Below are 24,848 nucleotides of genomic sequence, written 5' to 3' on the forward strand. Positions count from 1 at the left end.
TTCCTCCTAATTATTGGGTCACCATGTTGCCCTCCTGATGCTGATGTGGCCCACCCAGATGTGGAAGGGAATTCTCCCCTCTCTTGGGATTGATGGGGGCTCATCTTCACAGCTCTCCAAGGGCTGGTTAGTTCCTTGGACTGAACAGCCTCTTTCACCGGATTTCCAACCCACCTCCCTCAAAGTGTCTTAGATCTAGACACTATGAGAATACTTAACCGGTAGTAAGTGGGAGGGAAAAATCTCAGTGTAACCAGGCCACAGTCAATGGCATTTTTATTTGCTTTGAAATACTTGAATGTAAAGAAATAATACAGTAAATTATAGGCATTATGATATTCTACTCTTAAGTACTTTAGTACAGGTCTCTTTTAAAAAGAGAACACTTCCAAACACAGCCAAAATAATATGATCACACATAGAAAATTAATTAAAATTCCTTAGTATCATTTAATAGACAGTTTATACTTTCATTCCCACAATTGCTTCAAAAGATATCTTTAACAGCTAATTTGTCCAAAGGAGAATCCACTCCAGGACCACACATTGTGGCTAGTAGTTATATTCCTTTGGTCTCAACATACTCAAGAGACTACGCCGCTTGTCCCATAGAATGTCCCACCTTCTGTATTTGTCTGATTAGTTCTTTGTGAGGTCATTTAGCTAGTTTCTCTGCCCTTTTATTTCCTATAACCAGGCATTGGATATAAAGACTAGGTTAAATTCAGGCTGAACAATTTTTGGCAAGAATACTTCAGAGGTGATATATCCTTCATATTGCATCATATCGGGAGACACAAACCATCTGGTTGACCTACCATACATGATGCTAAAACTGACCCCTGAATTATGGAGATCACAACCTGATCCCTTGATTATAAAACCATGTTTCATTTGTGCACTGTTGTTTCAACATACATGAATGCCCAGTTCTCTTCCACCTAGGGGCTTTATACCAATGAATAATCTTTTTATCAATTACTGCATTAGGGTTTACAGAATAGCCATTTTCCAATTTTATTAACTAGTTTCCTTCTATGAAATAGAATTTTAAAAGTGAGAGGTGGGAAACAGAATATTTGTCTTTCTGAAACAGAGTTCCAAATGGATAGATAGGAAATTGGTTAATTCTTATGTGAGCAATGTTTATAAGGAGGAGCGGATGGGCTGAGAGGGTGGAATGATATCTACTAAGTCTGATTGTCTAGCCTCACTTCTCCCATAATTTATGATCTAAGGGAAAAGTCTCTTTCTTTATAATACAAATTAGAATTACTTCTGTCTTCCTTGTTCCTCCTTAGATTCATTTTGCTGGGCAGCAGACTCAGTTTAAGATTCTCAGCTTATATCCAGGACAGAAATACCTTGTCCAGGTTCGCTGTAAGCCAGATCATGGATTCTGGAGTGAGTGGAGCCCAGAGAGCTCCATCCAGATACCTAATGGTGAGTGTCTCAGCTACCTTTTGCTTATATTCCTAAATATTTTTAAAACAGAATGAATTCAGTAAATCTGCATGTAGTACTACTAACAGAGAAACTATTTTGGCCCTTAGCCAGAAGAATGAGTAGAGGTGGGTTTATCATCGCTCCACCCAACACAAAGACATTTGGAAGCATAGCATTGCTCCCTGGGTCACTGTCAGTGGGGACCAGTTCCTAGGATAAGGCTGCAGACGTGGGCTTGGCATGTCTCAAAGGGTTGTAGGGTTGGTGATTCTGCCCTCCCCATCTACCCCTTCTTGTCATTTAGTCAAGGTCATCATCTCGTTCTCCCAGAATTTGTAAGGTGGTATCCCATCTCAAAGACACAAACTGATTTTCAGTCTCTGATGTCAATTACGTGTTGGTCTCTTAGTCAAGGCACAGTACATAAGAGGCGCTCAGTTCTAACTAAGTGCCATTAAACATGGCAGCTTAAAAGAGAATGATTCATCTTGCGTTTCTAAAGTACTTGACGGTTTACAAAGTCTTTACTTTGTTTGGTCCTCCCAACCCTCTCAGATATTGAAAGAGAATACAATTACCATTAGAAATTAAAAGTGAAGAAACTGAAGCTCAGTGAAGTTAGGGGTCTTGCCCAGAACCACACGGTGATGCCTAGCTCTTCTGACACCCTGCCTGGCCAAAGTATCAGGGCTTTTACTGGACTGGCATACTGGAAAGAGCCCTGAACTGTGGGCCATAAGACTTATACATGTATCTAGTCCAGCCCTGGCTCTTACTAAATAAAAGCAGAGTCTAGAGGCAGAAGACCTGGGTTCAAATCCCAGACTACAATTTTATAGTTCCGTGCCCATGGGTAAATCACTCTTTGAGCTTCAATTTCCTCATCCTTACATACAAGGCAACGTATGTAAAAGCTTAACACCATTGATGGCTTTTAGTAAGAACTTAATAAATGTTAGTTTTTATTATTACTGCAACTGACCACGTGGTCTTGGACTTCCTTTTTAAGGATTAAATAAAATAATATGTAAAAGGATTTTGAAACTTTTAGATTTTGAAATTTGTAAAATACATGCAACATATTCAAATTTAATAATATTGGAAAAAATTAAACCTGTCATTCATGCTACTCTTTTTGGATTACTGTTCAAATCAAAGGAGGTGTAGGTAGGGGGAAAAACTCTTGTTCAAAAGTTTCGTTCATTAGTTATGTTTCTTTTTAATGATGGTGTATGTGATTAAAGCTTTCTGGCTGTTTGCTTTTTAGATTTCACCATGAAAGATAGCACCGTGTGGATCTTTGTGGCCGTTCTTTCTGCTGTCTTCTGTCTGATTATGGTCTGGGCAGTGGCTTTGAAGGGCTATAGGTACTTCACTGTCTATCAACCCTCCTCCCAATCATGGTTCTCAGGAATAAGGGTAAAAAAAGACACTACAAAGATGATGGAAACATTCAGATAATTCAAGCACCTCATTTTTGCCATCAGCTGCCATGTGTTGACCCATAAAAAATCTTTTATAGTGCTGGCAAAAGTAGCAGAATGGATTCATCTGAAGCTGGTGCTCTTTTCATCCAACTGAGGCTCACAGTTATGAAATAGTAAAAATCTATCAAGAGCAGCCAAAAAGCAAGGGAAGCAAATAGTTCAAATAATCCACTCATTTCAGAATTAGCCTCCTCGATTAGCCAGGGCTCATTTTGATGTAGGCCTCTATAATTATTAATTGTTGTCATCATTGATTGTTAGTGTCACGTATGCCCAGAATTCTAAGTCATATCTACCCATAGTCCATGTAGTAGCTAGTGGAGATAATACTAATCTTTCAAAAATTACAAAGTGAGAAGATGAGCCATTTATTCTATCTCACAAATTATTTTATAGCATGGTATCCTGCATCCTTCCCCCAGTTCCTGGTCCAAAAATAAAAGGATTTGATACTCATCTGCTGGAGGTAAGTGCCAGAGGTGGAGAATGTAGTATGACTCACTGCTTTGTAATAATTAATTTTACACATGTGCACACAATCCCCAACGATTCAGCCTGGCCGGCTCAGTCATCCTTGTGCAGCTGTCCCTCCTGTTTAGCATGTGTGTTTACAGAAAGATTGGGAGGCATGAAGGTACTTACCATCAGGGACCAGATGTCAGAGGGTAAGGAGAGAAAGCCAAGAAAACATGAAAACACATAATAATACTTACTAGATTTACCAAATCTGTTCACAATCATAGAGATAAACATTTTGTGCAAATAATCAATTTAGAAAGAGGGAAAATATTTGAATAATACAAAACACGGACCCACCACTACTTCCTCTATCATACTTTGGTAAAAGTTTCTACTTGAATATTCCTTACAGAAGGCCATAGTAACAGAACATTCTATTGCAATTGTTTCTCATTTTGAGCACTCAGCTGAGACTGGATGAGTACAGTAAGGCTGGTGTTTGCCAGGGCCCACTTAGTCTGATTCAAGAGGGAATTAAATTTAAGTGTTTTGAATGAAAGGAGGGGTTAGAATATTTTAAATTTCTCTCCAGGTTGAAATAGATAATTTCAATTTGACCTTAAGCTTACCACTGATGTATATAAAAACAGTGACCTGCACATTAACCCAGCCACTGTGAGGCCAACAGCTCAAGAATGTGAAAAGTGAGCCCCACAGAACTTAGCTTGACTGTGTTCACTTTGATTGCAAATATCAGTGCAGGGAGTACAGCCCCAGAATTTGGGCTCCTGGTCCAGTGCTCTTAGCTCACCATCCAGTCTCTAGCACTGATCTTTAAAGAACCAGCATGAACAACTCGACTAAGTAAATTAACTACTCTCCAGCTCGAAATCCAACCTTGTAGCCTCAGAGCCTTAATGTTAAAATAACTGCTCTGTGTCAAAAAATTTTTTTTTGTATTCTTAATCACATAACCTCTAATCTTCAAAAGAACTCTCCTGGATGGGTCCTATTATTCCCATTTCACAAATAGAGAAACTGAGGATCATAGAGCAACTTGCCCAAAGTCAATACCCTTTAATAAGTGATAGAGTCAAGATTTAGGCACTGGTAGCTGACCCAAGTCAGAGGATCAGGAAGAAGAGTGGAGAATAAGAGAAGGCAGGAGTAAGAGGAGGGGGAGTGGGGGGAAAATGGAGAGGAGGAGGAGGAGGAAGAGGAGTAGGAGGAGAGGGAGACAACATGGAATTTCAGGGAGAGAGGGGGAGGAAGAAGAGGAAGTCGAGTTGAAGGAGAGGAAAAAGTAGCATAGGAGGAAAAGGAAGGGGAAGCGAAGGGAGAAGCAGGAAGAGGAGGAGGGAGAGGAGAAGGAAGAGACAAGAATCGAGCTACCACCACCAGACCCTAGAAGGTGGTGGAGGAGGTTGGGAAGCCAGCAGCCACATCGCAGAGCCAGTGAGTCCCAAAGTGGCACATGCATGCATGAGCACTGTGGTTCTAGATGTTTCACAAAGTTTTGTTGTTGAATAGTTCTATGTTTATTACATGTGCTATACTACTTGCCCGTTGAACTCATTATTGCTAGAGAAACTAAGTTAAATGGTGAATTGACTTAAAGAAAAATATTAGATGAATAGTAGTGCAGGAGATGCTTATTGATGGCCTGGTACACAAACGTCTAAAGTTTGGGAAACTCTGCAAGGCAGTTACCACTTCCTGCTGGCCCGTAGTCACGAACACGGGCTTGGCCGTGATGCTGATTTGGAATGCTATGAAACTAACAGCCATCTCTCCTTGTGTCTACGTTTTAACAGAAAGGCAAGTCTGAAGAACTACTGAGTGCCCTGGGGTGCCAAGAATTCCCTCCCACTTCTGACTGTGAGGACTTGCTGGTGGAGTTCTTAGAAGTAGATGACAGTGAGGACCAGCAGCTGATGCCAGCCCATTCAAAAGAACACCCGGGTCAGGGTATGAAGCCCACCCACCTGGATCCTGACAGTGACTCTGGCCGGGGCAGCTGCGACAGCCCTTCCCTTTTGTCGGAAAAGTGTGAGGAACCCCGGGCAAATCCCTCCACATTCCAGACCCCTGAGGGCATTGAGAAGCCGGAGAATCCCCCAAAAAATGTCACCCATACCTGGGACCCCCAGAGCACAAGCTTGGAAGGCAAAATCCCCTATTTCCACATCGACGGATCCAAATCTTCAACATGGCCTTTGCCACAGCCCCCCAACCAGCACAATTTCAGATCTTCTTACCACAACATTGCTGACATATGTCAGCTGGCCACTGGTGCAGCAGGTGCATCAGCCACTTTCTTGGACAAAACAGACAAACATGCTTTCAAATCCTCAAAAACCATTGAGACTGGAGCGGAGGGAAAGGCAGCCGAGCAGAGAGAGGTGGAAAGCTTTCCTTCCAAGACTGACCAAGACACAGCATGGCTGCCGCCCCAGGAGAAAACTCCGTTTCTCTCTGTTAAAGCCTTGGATTACGTGGAGATTCACAAAGTCGACAAAGATGGAGCACTGTCACTGCTCCTGAAACAGAAAGAGAACAGCGACCAGACAGAGAAGCCCAGCATTCCTGAAACCAGTAAGGAGTACGCTAAGGTGTCCCAGGTGACGGATAACAACATCCTGGTGTTAACGCAGGATCCGCGAGCTCCAAACCTGGCTTTGTTCGAAGAACAAGCCAAGGAGGCTCCACCATCCCTTCCACAGAATCAAGCTCAGAAAGACCTCGCCTCCTTCACAGCACCACCAGGCAACTGCAGACTCCAGCTGGGCGGGTTGGATTACTTGGATCCCGCAGGTTTTATGCACTCCTTTCAGTGACAGCTTGATTAAGAAAAGGATTGGTTAAAATGTGATTTTTCTTCAGGTAACACTACAGAGTACATGAAAGGCAATCTGCTAGAGAATGCGCAAGAAGCTGGTTAGAATGACACTACTAAAACTCACAATTCGCTCCTTTTCATGCTCCATTTTCAACCAGTTGCCTCTTTCTCCAACAGCTGATTCCAGAACAAATCATTTTGTTTCCTCACTGTGATTTGTAGATTTAGTCCTTGCTATTAGTTATAAAATGGTGTATTCAATGAAATAAAAGCACATTGCCTAGTATTCTTGAGGGACAGTGCCAATAGGTATATCCTCTGGAAAAGGCTTTCATGGTTTGGTACGCAACAGAAGGAAATGAAATAGTCAAAATTGTTTACCACAGGAAGATGATAGATATGAGAAAAATATCATGGAAACCTCTTTTGAAAACCAATTTCTTAAGCTTTGTACTCCTCTTCATTTTATTAGAATGAACCAATAACAACACAGTTAAAGAAAGAATACATTCTAGAACACCCAACAAATTGTTTACATCAGTTCTTAATACCTTAGTGATGCATTGCTGATATGCAAATGACAATGATGCCTCCAATTTTTTCTGAAAATAGTTTGAACTTGTTAAACACGGATTTTCTCCCCTAAATTGTATTTCATTCTAAAGCCTCTTGAGAATATAGTTTCGGAAAGTAAAATTTTCTTACGTGAGAGGCAAATAAGATTCATGTGGTAAATCCTTCTAAAATGCTTTTCTGATTTATTTCAACATGATAGATAATTTATTATACACCCTAGTCTTCTCTTAGTGGAAAAGAAATCCCAAAAGACTAACTTTAATTTAAAAGATAATCACAGCAGGATGCTAATGGAATACTGCCTTACTGTACATACAAATTCCACTTTACTATAAACCCATAAGTTTAACAATGTATTTTTGAAGACTATTTTTCTATCACTTAGGTAAAATAAAAGACTATTTTCTATCTTCCCAGTACAGCTGTTTATGTATTCAGCGGGTCCCCGGGATTTTATGCTGTGAGGTTATAATGAATATTTACAGTAAATAGTAGTATATGCAGTCCCTGTTTGTGAAGTAAAATGCCATACCAACCCAAAGCCCATGGGGGAATAGGAAGCCGATGACACTATTCAATTTCTAACACAGTGTAGTATAGTTTATCTGATTCTTTTTATCTCCAGGTTGCTTTAAGCAACAACCACCAACCTAGAGTTTTAGGGCTCTCCACAGATCAGAAATTTCTTCTCCTATGAGCTTTGGGCTACTCTGGGGCTTCTGCTCTTCTCTGGGTGAATCTTCATAAAGCAACGATGAAAACAGAGAGTGACAACACCTAACATGCTGTTTCAGAGACAGAGTTTTTGTTTTGTCTCGTTTTTCTGAGCAATCTTGAGCAGCAAAGAAATTTTAAGCAAAGCCAGAAATTAGTTTCTGTCTGGAGTAGATCCATTGGCAAAATCTTGGCAGAAGCAGAGACAGCACTCATGTCAGAAGTGTCCAAATAAAAGTTCTAAGAAACCAGATGTCTGTGGAGTGTTGGGAACCGCTACAAAGGCCAGGGTATGAGAGCAAGATTCTCCAAGTTGGTTGCAAAGGTAGGCTCCTGAGCACACGCAAAAACCTGGATCTACATTTTAAAGAAAGCATCCATGACTCATTGAACTGCCTCCCTCTGTTTTTGATTTTGCCTAATGCCGAATCCGTTCTCTACGTCCATTCCCATGGAGAACTTGAGCTCATCTCTGTGAGTTAACTATTCCACCCCAACAAACCAACATTGATAGAAACTGGACTCAGAGGTGGCCTGATGTTTGAAAGTGAACACTTTCAGAATTCCAAAAGTAACTGATCTGAGGCTCTGTTCTCCCAATATATAAACGTCTTAGGAAGGAGGGGAACATTTGGGAAAGTTGTCCAAATTCATTCAATTCCCTAGATCCTTGGTACCAAAATATGGTCTGAGGACAATCTACATCAGCATCACCTGGGCACTGCTGGGAAATGCAGTCTCAACCCCCTTGCCCCGGACCCAAAGAATCAGAACCCACATTTCACTGAAATCCTCAGATGACTCATGTACACACTGAAGTTTGAGAAGCACTGCCCTAGATAACCATTTCCACTAAAGGTTATTTTAGTGCATGAAAACAATCCTCTCTTGGAAAGTACAGGTCAAGTCTGTTTGACTTCACTAAACAGCCCTGTTTGTAAGGAGAAGGCATAATTTTTAGAAAATCTATTAGTGGTTTAAGATTCACATAATGGTAGAGAATGACCTGCAAACAGACACACAACTTTCAAGAGGGCCAGGGAATATATTCCACTCTAAGAGGCAGTGACGAAAACCTCTGTTCAAAGCTAATACAGAGTAAACCTTTCCCCAAATACTCTATTCTTCTCCAAGATGTATATCAATCACTCTGATAGTTTGCAAACCTATAAAATCTGCTTTTGAGATATAATTAAGCATATATAAAAAACGTTTTGGCTAAAGACTTAGTTTGAACTAAATCCCTAAAAATCACCAATTAGCCACTCATTAAGTCAAGTCCAGACTATAAATCTATGGTCAATTAGCACTCTTTATCTAGATTAAGGGGTTTTTTTATGGTCTACCATATTTCCCATCAAGAAGAGCGCTAGTCAAATGGAAGGATGCAGACTGGGGATCAAGAGACCTGGGTTCCAGTCCTAACCGTGTTTTCTTAGATCAATTCCCTTCTCTGGGCCTCAGTTTCCCCTAAAGGAAATTTTGGACCAAATAATCTCTAATGTCCTTTTAAACTCCAAGTGCTTGATTCTATGACTATTGAGTATTTTCCAGCCAAGATAATTTGAACCAATGCCTTGTATCTTAATTAAGCTATCAAATAATTGCCCTTCATCATAGAAATACAAGTACTCTTCAGTGATGTGCTCATTTTATTACACTTTTAAATCATGAGTTCCAGTTGGTTTTAACATACTGCACATGCATTTTATACATTATGTAGGTAAGGAATCATAGTCTAAGATTATATGCAAATAGGTATGTAGAGAGAAGAAGATGCATGAGATTTTTTTTAAAAGACATATTGAATGAGCCTCTAATTTTTAGAAAAAATGATCTTTTACTGAGTCAAGCCATGCTCATTCCTTGCTGAGTCCTACAACTCCAAAACTCTTTTTTTTATATCTGGCTATTGATTCTGCTTTGGTTTTTTCTCTCATCGTGGATTATGAACCACCATTACACAGTTGGTTTTTATGATCCTTATGCTCTGAGTTATAAAAAGTCATATTTTTATAAACAAACAGCTAAATATTCAAGTTACAAAGCACATGGAAACTGGTGGTGGCCAATGGGTGATTTATGGAAGCTTACGACCCAAACTGCAAAATGTTCTCTAGTCAGTTTTAACAAATGGGTATAAGGCACCCCAAGATGAGCACAAGTCATTACCAGCCACGTTATTTAACAGACTTTCCATTCTCCCAAGTGCCTAAGACCAATCCTGGTCGGTGGTTATGTACCAAAAACTTGCTTTCACTGGTTTGGTCCAAAGGGGGTCAATCCCTTACCACCTGTAGAAGATCAAGGAATTCAACTCCTTGTCCTGTCGGGACCCAACCGAATCAGACAATCCCGTGAGTTAATGAAAAACCAAGGCACCTGAGCTCCAGGGAGCAGTTTGGCTGTGGAGGAAATCCGGCCAGCCGTTTCTTGAAGCCGCACACTGCTGCCCATCACTTGCAGAAAAACTAGGCCCTGCCTGTAGTAACTTCCCTATCTCCTTCGAGTAGACAGGAAAGAAACAGATTTGTGCACATCATACAAAGTGCCTTTCTTTACTTTTATTTTTTTTTAAGTTTTCTTTTTTTGCAGGAAAACTGTATCAATTGGAAGGTAAATTTCACCTTTTTTATGTAAATGAATATAGAAGCCAGAAAGGGAGTGACAAAATGGTCTAAGATGCAGCTAGCAACAGTTCAGCAGACTTTTGAATGTATTGCTTAATTGAATTACCACAGAGCTGACGTGGAGAGTGTACTCACTTTGTCTGATAAGAAATCGGTTCTGGCTAGGATTTGGGGATAAGACTACCACCCCGCCCTTCAAGCCTCTCAAGTTAAAAACATACCAACACACTTTTGAATGTCTTTGAATTGAATGCCTGGGCCTGAAAAGGACATTGCATGCACAAGGGAACTTTGCACACACACAGGAAAATGTCAATGACTGAATTATCGTCCCCAGTGTTGCTAACGTAGATTTGCCATTGATGAAAGCTTCATGCGAACTTCAGGGGGAACAAATTTCCTTTTCTACCTTTTCAGCTCAAGCACAATAGTGTCATTGCTAGGGTAGTGGTCTGGGCACTCAGTTTCCAGGTCTGGGCCACATTGCTGCCACTAAACAGGTCGTGTGGCCCTCTGCATGTCCTTTAAATTCTAGCCACCAGTCTCCTCACCTGTTAAATAAGTGGGTTGCCCTAAAATGGCCGCTTCCAGCTCTAACTATCTTTGATTCTCATGATCTAGGTGGCATCCAGGGTTTCAGGTCAAAGGCCTAGGTGCAGTCAGGAGAGCATTGCTGACATGCCTGTAACTGGAAGAAGTGACCAGTGTGGCTGTGACAAGGCTTAAGAGAAAAACAGAGATCCATTCCTCCAAGTCAGATTGATTTGATTTAACATCCTTGCCTCTCCCCTTCTTCTTAGCTGTCCATACTTGTGGGCTTTTTACCCTCTCACTCCAGTGCCTATATTTTTCTTAAGAGTTAATTATGTGCAGTAGCAACCATAGGATCTGCAAGAAACTAAATTATTCATAAACAATGGCTTTGACCCGGCAAAGGACTGAGTCAAATGTTAAATCTGTCACACAGATATCAAGGCCCAGGTTGAATGTCACAAGTTACCTTATTTAGAGATTTGCATGCTTAGAGATTCTAGCTCAATTCATTAATTACTTAATTAATTCAAAAGTCATTAATAAATCCAGGCTATGTAGATGACTTGGTCCTGGAGGTCTGAAGCAGAAATGTAAAAATACACAGTGATTGCTTGAGAACTTATTATCTAACCAGAAGTTCTATTTATAATTACGGCCTGCACTTATTCCAGGATTAGTAGATACATCATCTACAAATCAAATCAAAGTTCGCTCCCTAAACTTGTGTTTTTCAGGAAGGTGATTTTTGGTCTGAGACCATCATGGTGTCTATTTCAAGGAAAGGAAAAAGATAGAAAATAGGACGTTTCCAGAGGTTTGGGCATCTCAGGATTCCACAAAATGCCGAGAGTAGCCCGCTAAACCAAAATTTCATCAGACATGGTGAATTTATTATGCATTCAGTTTATGGCTAAGAGATGTGCGTGACTCACAGCATCACGTGCCTGCACCGCTTTACCCACAGCAACTCCTTGATTATGCTCTGATTGCAAGTCAGGAAGCATTGAGACGGGTGAAATGGAAAAACATATCCTGTTTTATGTGGTTGTGGTCAACGACTAGAGAGACCCCTAGATAATCTTAGTCTATTAGTTGACTTTTTACCTGCTGCTGATTAAAAAGAAAAACGCAATTAACTCTAAAAACTTTGGCTACTGAAATAGTAATATCAAAAATAACCTTTAATAGTTAAGGTCAAATTATGCTTCACTTGGATAAACTTCAAAATACAATCTGAGTTTTTCTATGCAAATTTCACAAATCCTGGGCAAAAGAAAATCTTTTCATTATGTTACCTGAGATTGAAAAACTATATGGCAAAGATACTTCTGAAAAAATGATTTGTCTTATAAAATTCCCAATAAAGTGATTTTGAATTTTCAAAAGAAACTACCTCCCCTTCTTGTCCTAATGTCCTTCCTTCAAAGCTGCTTATTGTTTAGAAATGAAAGATGTCATGTCTCATTCTTTCACTGGTGTATTTGACGTATTTGCCATGTGACACTCTGGACTTTACGTAACCGTTATGTTATTTTATATCACTTTATGTAGTTCAAAACTGTATGATACATTGAAATATATAATTCTCGTCATGTAATACAAATGAAAATAAGTATTTAATGACTTACAATCTATCCATATGTAGTTTCAATATGATAGTGTCTATGTAAAACAAAACTGAAAAAATATGTAATCATGTACTTCTGTAAAGCGTGAATGTACTAATTTTTTCTTAATCGTTTGTCTAGAAGTAGTATAATATGCCATTGTACAGCTGATCTGAGGTGTGAAGTGTTTAAAGTACAATCCAAATTTGTGTAAATGTCAACCCTTCAGCTTCACTTCATGTGACCTCTGAAACTTCCAGAGTGTTATTTGCTTCAATAAGGCTTGCTTTTGCGCTTGATCATTCATTTTAAACAATTTAAGGGTCTCATGGGGAAACCAAAGCAATCTAGAACCAGCCTGTTGGGTGATCTCTGTCTCCTGTTAAGCCATATTGAATTGAAGATGATGTAATAACATGAGGTTTCATATTTTCAAAGCTACCACTACCTCTGATTTTTCTCTTTCCCTAGAAAATGCCAAGCAAAATTCTTCAACATTAAGTAGGAAATTAGAAGTGATTGTTACAATAAATTGTTGAATGGCTTTGTGTGTGTGTGTGTGTGTGAGGAAGATTGGCCCTGAGCTAATATCTGTGCCCATCTTCCTCTATTTTGTACGTGTGGGAAGCCACCACAGCATGGCTTGATGAGCAGTGTTTAGGTCCGCACCAGGATCCGGGCCTGCAAACCCCAGGCCACCAAAGCGGAGCATGCGGACCCAACCACTAAGACACTGTGCTGGCCCCTTGACTGGCTTTTTTATATAAGAACCCACCTTCTAATTCACCACTTTGCAGGTTTATGCTAGGTTTTCTCAATAACCATTTTTACATTTTATAAAAACTGAATGACAAATAAGGACCAGAAATAATACATAGTACGTCATCAGATGCAAAGCCAACAAAATCATAGAGTGCAGATTTTTTCCTAACAATAAGTCACCTCAAGGTGGTTGTCCAAAGCCATGATAATGATATCTCTCACAATTTGATTTCCCTAGCCCCCTAGAAATAAATCTTTTCCTTATTTGATTTTAGCCATCAAATATATTATGATATGGGAAAAATCAGCCATATATCAGAAATAATCTTATTTCAATTTTAAATTTCATTTTTATGTATACTTATTGTAATGCCTATTTTTTTTTCTTTTTAAGCCTTAAAGAATTATAGAAGACTATAGTCATCTGATTTATCTCGCGTTCTTAATTCTGTAAATCTTTGGTTATTGCACATTGTGCTTTCTGGTTTTCATGGATTTATTCATTTGTCTCTTTCCATTTTGAGGAGACAACATGGACAGTTCAATCTTTGTCAGTAGTATGGGAAATTATGCTAACTGCATTATAACATCTTCATTTTTACTGCACGCCAAAAACAATGCTTGCCAAACAAAATCTTATACATCCTAGTAAAATATGGTCACTATATTTCTATTCATGTTATTGAAAATATCCAGCTCAGTGCCTGGCTCAATAAATGTGTTTTTCCCTTGCCTACCCTTCCTCTTTTTTTTTTTATTTGACGTGGAAATGAGAAGAGTAATATGTGTGTGGTTGAAGCAATTTTCTTGAAGACTTTTTGCTGCTAAAGGATCTATAATCCTAAAACTGTTTATGTTAGATCAAAACAATTTTCTTCCTTTATCTTCACCACTCCATATGATTGCAAAATATAATTTCCCTCCTTTATCCGGTTCCTTTCACTTGAGAAGCTGTGAAAAATAAAGCGAGATGGACCCAGGTACATGAGGATCAAATTAGAGAAGTTCGTTTAAATATTGTGAAATAAAGGAAAAACCAAACCGTTTAAAAAAAAGCGGGCGGAATCCTTTCAAACGATATGATTCATCCATATTACTAACAACATCTTTTCTGACAAAATCCGTTGGATTAAGTGTAAATGAATAACCTCTTACTTTTAATGGGTTTAGATCTAGAAATCTTCACCTACCTTTCATGCTTATGTTACAGAATTATGAAATGCTGTGAGAGTTTGCTTTACAAATTCTTCCCTGCCTCCTAACTCTCTAACATCATGCCTTACAGCAGAATGAGAAATTTCTCAGGGGAGTAGCACACTCTAAAACTTGGCTTCGGTCAAAGAAACACGGATTAGCACATGCTTATATTGGTGTCATCTGCCTTTAATTCTTGGACACATTTTTACTTTTAAGCTGCAAAATTTAAAGTGTCCGTCACCAGGCACAGCATTCATATAATTAATGATGAGCTGGAAAAGTAATATGTACCTAATTTTCCAAAAGTATTGCATGTTCTCTCTCCTAAAAGAAAACAAACTATATACTGCCACAACTTGCCAGGATCTCATCTGAAACCTCAATGCCACCAGACTTCCTACAACTTACTAACCAAGCTTTATACATTCTAAATCCCCCCTGTTTTTAGAGACTGGGAGATATGACTTCTGTTCAGTAGAAACCTTGAAATCTTGGGGGTGGGAGGTAGGGTGGGACTGGGGAGGAGTATGGAAAATAGTCATTAAAAAGTCCTCAACAGGGACCTTACTTGTTGGATTTACCTCTGAGAATCTCTCCAAACCCAGCAGGTGAAACTGAACCTGTTCTCAATATTGTAAAATATATTCTAAACTGGAATTCTTCTATCTACATGCTCCTCCACCCACCCTGCCCCTCCACGCCTGCTGCCCAGGTTAAGGCCCTGTTAATCATTTTGCTCTTGCTATGATCAGGTTCACATTAAAACTTATGCTTACAAGCTGACTGGAAGCACAGATATTTTTTTGAATGCAATATTTTTAAGAAAATGCTAGAGGACATCAGTCAAACCAAACACCATATGGATGTTGGTTGGCAAACACTGGTATAAGAAAAGGGAGCTCAGGAATTTTTATCACTGTGTTTAGGAATGTGTTTGAAAGAATTTGTAAATGTCACAGGCACACTTTCAAGGTGACACACATTCACCCCATAAGTTATTAAAAATTGCAAGATGAGCTTAAATGACATTTGCCAGTAGTTTTACTTCACGTGATCAACATGGATATTGTTACTGAACTATGGAAACTCATGATGTGTTTTTCAATCCTTTTTCAGAGCAACCGCTTTTGCAGTGGTAGCAATGTTTAGTTTAAATGGAATCAACAAATTACTTCCTGAGCAATGATTTTTGGAGGATCTTTATATATACAGATATATGAAACATATTTTATGAATAATGTAAGTTTGAGAAGTTTTCTCTTTGCTTGAATGAATTTCAAGACATTTTTTAAAAGATGGCTTAGAATTAAGCCTCTCTGGAAATAAAATACGCAGACACACGGCAAAATATTTGTCTTAGAATACTAATTCAAGGCATATTTTTTTCAGGCACACATTTTTGTGCCTGTCTTTCCACACCTTCTCTGATTTTATTTTCCTACTAATTCTAAATCAAAACTGACATCTTGCTTTCAACCCAGCTAAATTCTACATCTTCTCTCTCCACTGCTCTCACGTCCCCCAGTCTTCATCCATTTGCCAGACCCAAACCTTAAAATACAAACATGCTTGGAAGCCCCCAGAAGTTTCTTCGGCCTGCTGAGAACAACTAAGAACAATCAAAAGGAGTTTCCAAATCCGCAATATAAGATCAACTTTCCCAAATGAAACTTAAGCCACAAACCTCAGTGCCAGGGATTCACATTTTTTTTGCTTCTTGCTCACTAGAATTATCTTACATCTTCACTTAAAATTCCAGCTGTGATTTAATCTTCCATTTATGATATTTTATTTGTTGCATAAAATATTTCATATGCACTTGAAAATTACAGAGGATGACATAACAAAGATCAATTTACCAATAACGAAATTTCACAAATATTAACATTTTACCATATCTGTTCCATGCCTTTTTTTTAAATAAATGAAACATCACAGATGCAGTAATTTATATGTCTCAATAACAAAATTCTCTATCTCCCTCTCCTGTTATGGTAGCCAAAATCCTGCAGGTGTTATATATCCTTACTGGTCGTTTAAAAAATGCATTTACATCATATATATGTATCCATAAACAACATACATAATTATTTTGGTTGTTTAAGAATTTTACATAGATAATGGAATATATTATTATGCACCTTGATTTTTTTCATTCAGCATTGAGTTTTTGAGATCCAAATAGCTCCAGTTAATTGATTCTATCTACTGTATGCAGGTACATACAAAAATACGATTATTTATTAATGTCTCTATTGATCAACTTTCCATTACCACTATTGTAAATGATTCTGCAGCAAACATTCTCATGCAAGTCTCACTTTGAGTATTTGCAAGACTTTCTGCAGGATATGCATCTGTCTAGAGGTGGAATTGTTGAGTCGTATGGAACACACATCTTAACATTCCCTCAATATTGATAAATTTTTCTCCAAAGCAGCTTTATCCAATCAGCAGTATAGGGGTTTCCATTCTCTCCTTAATCATTACCTGGTATTGTCAGATATTTTAATTTTTGACGATTTGATGAGCATAAAATGATGCATTGTTGCTGTTTTCTTGTTTCCCTGTCCTACTGAATCCATTCTGTATCTGAGTAACTCTTCCTTTACCTGCCGATCTACTGTGCATCTTCGTCATCTTCCCAGTCTCTACATACGCCTGAGTCCTGAGTCTGGACTTCCATTACAGTTCCTCGGCCTATTCATGAATCCCTGTCCCCATCTTCCACTGTATTATTACCCAAGCTTTATGCAGTCTTGTATCTGGCAAATTAATTCCTATACCTCCATACCTTCTTCAAAATTATTCTGACTCTTGTTGGCCATTTATTCATCACACAAATTTTGAGATAAGCCTATCAAGTTTCCTAAAAAGTTGTGCTGGGAATTATATTATTGTTAATTGAATTTATGTATTAATTCTGGAGAAGTTACATCTTTACAATATTGTGTCGTCCTAATATTCAACATGGTATATCACTTCATTTACTTTAGTCTTTAATAAAGCTTTATGCTATCGTTCATAAATATCTGCATGTGTTTCCTTAGATTCATTCCTAGACACTGTATAATTTTTGTTGCTATTGTAAATGGCATCTTTTAAAAAATTATCTTATTCTAAGTGGCTGTCGCCCTTATGCAGAAACCACTGATTTTTTCATATCGATCCCGTATCCTGAAATTTTAATGAACTCTAATTATTAGTTCTTGTAATTTGTAAGTTTTCTTGGGTTTTCCATTTTTATAATTATATTATCAGAAAGTAACAACTTTGTTTCTTCTTTTCCAGTACTTATACCTCTATTTCTTTTTCTTGATCTATTTCTTGGGGTTGGATTTCCAGTACAATATTGAATATAAACAGAATAGTGGACATTCTTTCTTGTTCCTTACTTTAAGGAGAATTCCACTAAAAGTTCACCATTAAATATAGTGTTTCCTGTAGGTTTTTGCAGATACCATCAGTTATGTTAAGGAAATTCCTTTCTATTTCTAGTTTGCTAGTAATTTTTTTTGTCTTGAATTGGTGTAAAACACTCTCATTATTTTTTTCTACATCTTTTGATATGGTAATGTGGCTTTTCTCTGTTATTCAGTTAACATATAAATTATTACAGATAATTAATTTAGAGAAAAAACTCTAATGTTAAATTACCCTCACATTCTTGGGATAAATTCTACTTGGTCATGATGTAGTTTTGCAAACTTTGCTATATTCAATTTGCTAAAATTTTATTTAAGATTTTTGCATTTATGAGATTCATCTATTTTGCTGCTTAAAACATTTTTCTGAGGTGACTTGTAAGTAAGTTAAAATCTTCTGGGATTATGGAAATTTCTCTTTCTCCTTGTAATTCTGTCAATTTTTGCTTTGTATATTTTGAGGGTATATTATTAGGTGTACATAAATTTAAATACTTAATCTTCCTAATGAATTATCCCTTTCTTTATTAAATATGATCCCCTTTATCCTTAATAGTTTTCTTTGTCTTAAAACTTTTTTTTTCTGACACTAATATTGCTACACTAGCTTTCTTTCTGGTAGTAATTCTCTGGTAAGTCTCTTTCCATTCCTTTACTTTCCATTGTTTTACATCATCGTGTTTTAAGTATGCCTCTCATAAACAGCACATAGCTAGATTTCATTTTCTCATTCTATTGGAGAATTTTTTCCTTTAGGTGATAAATCCTTCTCCTTTTTCTCATCTAGTGCTCCCTTTCTTCTTTTTTTTCCATCTGAATCTACTTGCAATTTGCAATTTAAATCAACCAACTCTGTAATAAGCATATAAAGGATATAAATAAAGGTCCTAGTCAGGTAATTTACTATATCTGAGGGCTCAAGTTTAGGGGCAGCTCTTCTCCCAGACAGGAACAACCCAGGTCACAGTGAGCCAGAGTCTGATGAATCACATGCTGCTGTCATTGGAAGAAACAGTGTGCTTGGTTGGGAAGTTCAAGGGAAGGAATAATAGGAAAAGTCCAACTGCTGAGAGAAGGGCCAAAGCAAAAAAATATTTCTGCCATATATTCTACCAAAAAGAGATTGATTTGGACTTTCCTTTTAAACACAAGTCTTCCTCAGTGAAGCTATCTGTCAGTCATTTGACCATATCCATTATTGAACCACGCTTGATGCACATTATGTACCAGGCACGGGGCTAGGATACAGAAGCATCATGGACGTGCTCTCTGCCCTACTGGAGATTATAGTCTAGTGAGAAGGCTGTGGTAACCCGTGTGTCCCCAGGTCTCACCAGACTGACTTTTTAAAAATATTATGTCCAAAAAAATTTTTTAAAAAAAGGGCTGACCCCATGACCAAGTGGTTAAGTTCCCTCGCTCTGCTTCGGCAGCCCAGGGTTTCGCCAGCTCAAATCCTGGGTGCGGACATGGCACCACTCGTCAAGCCATGCTGAGGCGGCATCCCACATGCCACAACTAGAAAGACCCACAACTAAAAATACACAACTGTGTGCTGGGGGGCTTTGGGAGAAAAAGGAAAAATAAAATCTTCAAGAAAAAAAAATTATGTCCAATAATTCCAGATGAGCCTTATTCAAAAAGAGTTAGTGCTAATAAATAAATGAAAGGACTTTGCACCCTTTTTCAAGAAAATCAGTACTGCATGAAACCCTAAGGGTTCTAGTATCTGAGCCACATCTCCACACAGTTATTTTCTTCTAACACTCCTGCCACCCCTGCATCTCAGTCTGACCACCCTGCACACATCATCCTTCATAGTCCACTCGCTGTGAATGGAATACCTGTAATATGAGGTTTATGTAAATTAGGTTTTATCTGAAATCCTTCCACATTTTTTCCCTTTCCTTCAATTCCACAACTTCTCAATGAGTTAGGAAAGGAAAAGGATTCCTTTGGAAAAGCTGTTATTTTCCCTCAGTAACTCTGATGGGACTCTGCTCTGTCGTTGGCAGAAGGACTAAGGGCAAAGAGCTAAGTCCAGTTACACTCAGGACTTAACTGATAAATCATTAACAAATGTGTCTACAAAAAGACCCTCCCCTTACAATTATTAACATGACAACAGTCTTCCCAGGTTTCCTCATTTGCCAGTTATCTTTTTCAAGGAGAAACTCCAATATTTTTCTATCTGATGAAATACATTCTGTACCTTCAAAGTAATTCATTATCTAGGAAATAGAGATAGCAAGAGACTGATATCTTACCCTCTTATTTACCAGTCCTGTAATCTGGGGTATGTCCTCATCTTCTCTGGTCTTATGTAAAATGGAGAAAATTATACCTGACCTGCTTGATGGAGAGAGAAGAAAAAGACACAGAGCAGAAGTCTCGTAAAGTCCCTTATGATTGAGAGATAAAATCTGTTTAATAAGGATGATATCTGTGAACCTAGGGTAAGATCTTGGAGTGATAGTTCAAGTGACTCCTAGATTGAGGATGAAGATCTGGAGGGAATCTAAATGTCCTCTTCAGTCAGTTTTCAGACTGAGTGGATATCATGGTAATTCCAAAAAGATCAAAAGACCCAACATCTTGGAAAACAATTTTATGCAATGTTAGTTGACTCATAAATCGATAACATCTTACTGGAGTGCATTTAAAACATACATACATTTTGACTTAGAAATCTTTCTTCAAAGAGTTTATCCAAAGAAAAACATAATTAATGTAGTGCACAAACTTCTATGTCCTAGGATGTTGGAGAAAATATAGCTGTCCATCAACACGGACTTGGTAAATAAAATATATGGAGACTACCAGCTTCATCTCCAACACGCAAAAAGCTTGGAAGTTATCATTCCCATTCTTACAATAAGAGGAAGCTGGACAAACTGAAAGCCAATGATTTTTCTTGAATCCATCAGAGAAGTGAGGTCACAGAGTGAATTGTTACTCTAAAATCTAGAAACATAGACAAACCCTAGAGTCACAGCAGAGACCTGCTTAACTTCCAGAAGCCACCGAAGCCGTAACTGGTAAGAACACTTAAGCCGTAATTTTGACAAACTGCTGGAGGTTGAGTGGGGACTAGTGTGAGAATGAGAAACTCCCTGGTTGCCACAGTCTTAGGAGGACCCTAAACCCTGAGAGGCCCTACCTACACAAATATCACCAGGTTTTCAAAGTGAAGATCCCTTCATTGCTATGGCTGGGGAAGGCAAAGGGGAAAAGTAATCATTGTGAAACATGCTTAGAGCCTTCACTTTTAACAAAGATCTATTCTCCAGGGAAGATGACTTTGCCAGAGTCCTACATCAGCTGTGGGAAGGACGTTCCCCCCATCCCAGCCCCCTCTATCCTTCCGGTCTCATCTAAGGGGAAACAAAAAAAGAACATAGTCAATAGGGAGAAGGGCTTCAAGGAAATAGATTGGAAAAACTGAAGCCAAAGAAGGGAGGAGAGGATGGGAATTTTTTTGTTACGCTACTGGAGAAACACTTGTGAAGACGACAGTCCAAAGACAGAGGCCCACTAAAAGACTGAGATCTAATCATAAGATTTTAGAGCTCTAGTAAAATAAATAGAATTACAGCTGAAAGAGCTGCCAGACCCTGACTCTATTTAAGGAGAATTTCTTAGGGAAGCCCTAAGACAATGGGGGACACTAAAACAAGGACACTAGAGGAATTTGAATTTGAATCCTCCAGCACCTACACCTACAGCAAACATTAAACACATCCCACCTCCTAACCAGATTAACATAAAACCTCACCCCAAAGGCTTAACTACCTCAGATCCTATTACCCAAGGCATCGTGGCCAGTTGTCATCAAAAGGTTGCAAGGCATGCTAAAATGATAGGAAAAAAACACAATCTGAAGAAACAAAGCCAGCATCAGACATGAACTCAGATATTGGAATCACCAGACAATTTAAAATAACTATGATTAATGTTAAGGACTCTAATGGAAAAATACCAAACTGGTATTGTAAGCAGAGAAATGGAAACTCTAAGAAAGAATCCAAAGGAAATGCTAGAAATCAAAAGCACTATAATAGAAATGAAGAATGTCTTTAGCTATCGTGAATAATGCTGCAATGAATGTAGGAGTACATATATCTTTTTGAATTAATGTTTTCATGTTCTGCAGATAAACACCCAGAAGTAGAATAGCTGGATCATATGGTATTTTTATTTTTAATTTTGAAGAAACCCAAGTGCCCATCAACAGATGAATGGATAAAGATGATATAATATATATATAGTATATACAGTGGAAAACTACTCAGCCATAAAAAAGACAAAATCATGTCATTTGTGACAACATGGATGGACCTTGAGGGTATTATGCAAAGTGAAATAAGTCAGATATGGAATGACAAATACTGTATGATTTCACTTATATGTGGAAGATAAACAAACAAACACGTAGATAAGGAGAACAGATTGGTGGTTACCAGACGTGAAGCAGGTGGGGGGAGTCTGAAAGGGGTAAAGGGGCACGTGTGTATAGTGATGGATGGAAACTAGACTCTTGGTGGTGAACCCGATGTAGTCTATACAGAAGCCAAAATATAATGACATTCCCCGGAAATTTACACAATGTCATAAACCAATGTTACTTCAATAAATTAATTTTTAAAAAAAGAATGTCTTTGACGGACACATCATTAGACTGGACACAGCTGAGGAAAGAATCAGTGAGCTTGAGGATAGGTAGTAGAAACTTCCCAAACTAAAATGCAACGAGAAAAAAGCATGGGGAAAAACACATAACACAGCCTCTAAGAGCTGTAATCTTAAGAGGTGTAATATATGGGTAATCAAAATACTAGAAGGAGGAGAAAAAACAGAGAAGAAGAAATATTTGAAGTAATGGTCAGAAACTTTCCAAAATTAAGTAAAATACAAAATGGAATATTATGAAAGAATTAGGAAAGATGACTCGGATCTATGTGGGGTTTTTTAATACAAAAAGCTATGTTTTTGCGTGCCAAGCTATATTATTGACTATAGGTATTTTTTAATGGCATGTACAGACACAAATATACATGTAAAAAAAGATTTATGAAAGAGCTTTTACTAAAATATAATGGTCAGATTTGTTGTGATTTTTTTTCTTCCTTATGCTTTTCTAGGCTTGAGTTTGTTTGTTTTAACAAAAAGCATGTATTGTATGATGCTAATCAGAATAAATGTTTTTGCTTTAAAATAACGGAGACACAGCTTCTCACTTTGAAGTTATTCAAAATGCAGTGTTTTGCTTCCCCACTCCAGGCAGCCCCTGATGTTGCTGGGTGCCTCTCACCATAATGATCTCCAAACTGATAGCCCAAGAACAATCTCAAGTCAAGGGAGCTTGCAGCCTGTAGTATTCACAACGCCAAAATTGATCACCGCCCTGTGGAGTTGAAGAACATATGCCAGATTTCAGGAACTCAACGTTTTCTCACTTTGTTCAACAGCGTGAGAAATTGGGCACCCCAGGGAGAGGCTATGTTGCCACTGTCCTTGTTGACATGGGTCATTCCCATAGCAACTGACCAGCCACATCACATGACTGTTGCCTACAGTCCGTAAAGCAGAAAGGGCTGTGAGCAGGGATCCAACAAAAAAGGGGACAATTGACATCAAATTTAAAACGCTCTCTGTGCTTACCTGGTGCTCTTGCCTCCTGTGGGCATTTGGGGTAAAAGGTTGTTTCCCAGATGTTGGTAGAGGATGTGACCAAACCAATTGTCCTCCCTGCATGGTGATACAAGAAGGTCACCTTGTATGCTGTTCACCCGTCCCCACCCCCTTACTCTGCAGCTCCAAATGCCTTTGTCACTGTCCCCCTTAGGTACTACCATGCAAAGGTACATTGACTCCCACTCTGCAGTACTCATAGCAACCTGGATGGATGTTAAAAACATGACTCTAACCCAAAAAAAAGGACATATATTTACATAAATTAAAAATACATTCACCCCAAACAATATATATTTTACAAGAATACATACCAACAAAAAGATACATATTAAACACACCAAAGAGTTACCCATTGGTGATTAGCGGTGGAAGGAGGCAGGAGTGACAAATGAGAATTCAGGAAATTAAAGTGTAATAAAAATAAAGCACCCTAACTCCTCAGCTCTCAACTTCTTGCCCTATTCGGACACCTAAAGGGATGCACTGTTATCCAGAGCCTTCTCTAGCTATTTGACACCCCTTCTCCTTCAGTGTGGAGTACCCGCTTCCCCATTAGTTCCTCTTCTCTTCCTCTGAGACCCCCAATACCAGTACCAATTTCTTTATCCATTCACTCCACGCATATCCTCTCTCTCTCTCTCTCTCTCACTCACACCCCTCGTTTCTCAACCTCTGCCCTTCAACTATGTCTTGACCCTCCCCCACACCCATCACCTCCCTCCTGCAGAGAGAATCTCACCCTGATGAGACCCTGATGAACACAAAACTAATAAAACTAGTCCAGAAGATCTTTGTTTTGCCTGACCACCTTCTTTCTCTTTTCCCTCTCCCTCTCTCCTCCTTCCTTCCCCCCTCCCTGTGTCTTTTACTCCCCTTAGGCACTATTGCCAGCCCTGGAAGCTCTGGGCTTGGTAGAAATGGTGGCAGTAATCACTCCAAGACTCCCCTCTAGAGCTCCTCCCCTTCTATTCTAATCTCAAAGTCCAGCCTTTTGGTGATCAGTTGGAGCCCTTCCTCTGACCTGCTCCCCCAGGGGTTGCTTCCTGCCTTGCAGAGATGACTCTGGCCTGCAGACATTTGCGGAGAGCTTTGCGCCTGGAGACCTCCTCACCCAGGATCCCCAAGATGTGCCCTTCCTTGAGCCGTGAGTGGAAACCAGGGGGATGTGGGTCAGCAGAGGGTCAGCAAGAGGGGAAGGGCTGAGCTCTGGAGCCTGTTGCCTGGAATTCTGGAATGTTTGACCTAGATGGGTCTTAGAGACCCGTCATCCAACACAGGTTCTCACTCTGTCAAATCCAATGCCCTCTTCTCATGTCCAATATTTCCTAATGAACCCTTTTGTCCTGCAATGAAATTCATAGATAATAAAACCTGACTATATACAATTTAAAAAAAACTGTATGATATCTTAGCTGTAATATAAAAAATAAATAAAAGAAGAGCAATTCAAAAAATAAAGTATTAACTTCAATATAGAG

General features: G+C 38.7%; 2 protein-coding genes and 1 long non-coding RNA gene across 13 annotated transcripts in view; 2 read left to right on the forward strand and 1 right to left on the reverse strand.

Annotated features, from left to right (window-relative positions):
- Positions 1 to 13,787, forward strand: part of PRLR (prolactin receptor) — a 154,699-nt gene extending 140,912 nt beyond the window's left edge. For all 8 annotated transcript variants that reach the window (XM_044779424.2, XM_014831229.3, XM_070519790.1 and 5 more), the window contains 4 exons: positions 1,302 to 1,443; positions 2,714 to 2,813; positions 3,330 to 3,399; positions 5,207 to 13,787. In XM_044779424.2, coding sequence (XP_044635359.1) covers positions 1,302 to 1,443; positions 2,714 to 2,813; positions 3,330 to 3,399; positions 5,207 to 6,229 — 1,335 coding nt within the window. In that variant the 3' untranslated portion in view covers positions 6,230 to 13,787. The remainder of the gene's footprint in view (positions 1 to 1,301; positions 1,444 to 2,713; positions 2,814 to 3,329; positions 3,400 to 5,206) is intronic.
- Positions 13,788 to 22,743: 8,956 nt separating this feature from the next.
- Positions 22,744 to 24,276, reverse strand: LOC139046434 (uncharacterized). The gene is made up of 3 exons (XR_011506514.1): positions 24,110 to 24,276; positions 23,338 to 23,424; positions 22,744 to 23,080 (listed from the first exon to the last, which is right to left on the reverse strand). It is a non-coding gene; the product is annotated as an uncharacterized lncRNA (long non-coding RNA).
- Positions 24,277 to 24,358: 82 nt separating this feature from the next.
- AGXT2 (alanine--glyoxylate aminotransferase 2) overlaps positions 24,359 to 24,848 on the forward strand; it is a 36,415-nt gene continuing 35,925 nt past the window's right edge. For 3 of the 4 annotated variants that reach the window (XM_070519795.1, XM_070519794.1, XM_014831274.3), the window contains exon 1: positions 24,359 to 24,514. In XM_070519795.1, the coding sequence (XP_070375896.1) occupies positions 24,427 to 24,514 (88 nt within the window). In that variant the 5' untranslated portion in view covers positions 24,359 to 24,426. The remainder of the gene's footprint in view (positions 24,515 to 24,848) is intronic. The other variant, XM_044779426.2, reaches the window with a different exon arrangement.

Source organism: Equus asinus, chromosome 10 (genome assembly GCF_041296235.1).
Source record: "Equus asinus isolate D_3611 breed Donkey chromosome 10, EquAss-T2T_v2, whole genome shotgun sequence".
NCBI lineage: Eukaryota > Metazoa > Chordata > Mammalia > Perissodactyla > Equidae > Equus > Equus asinus.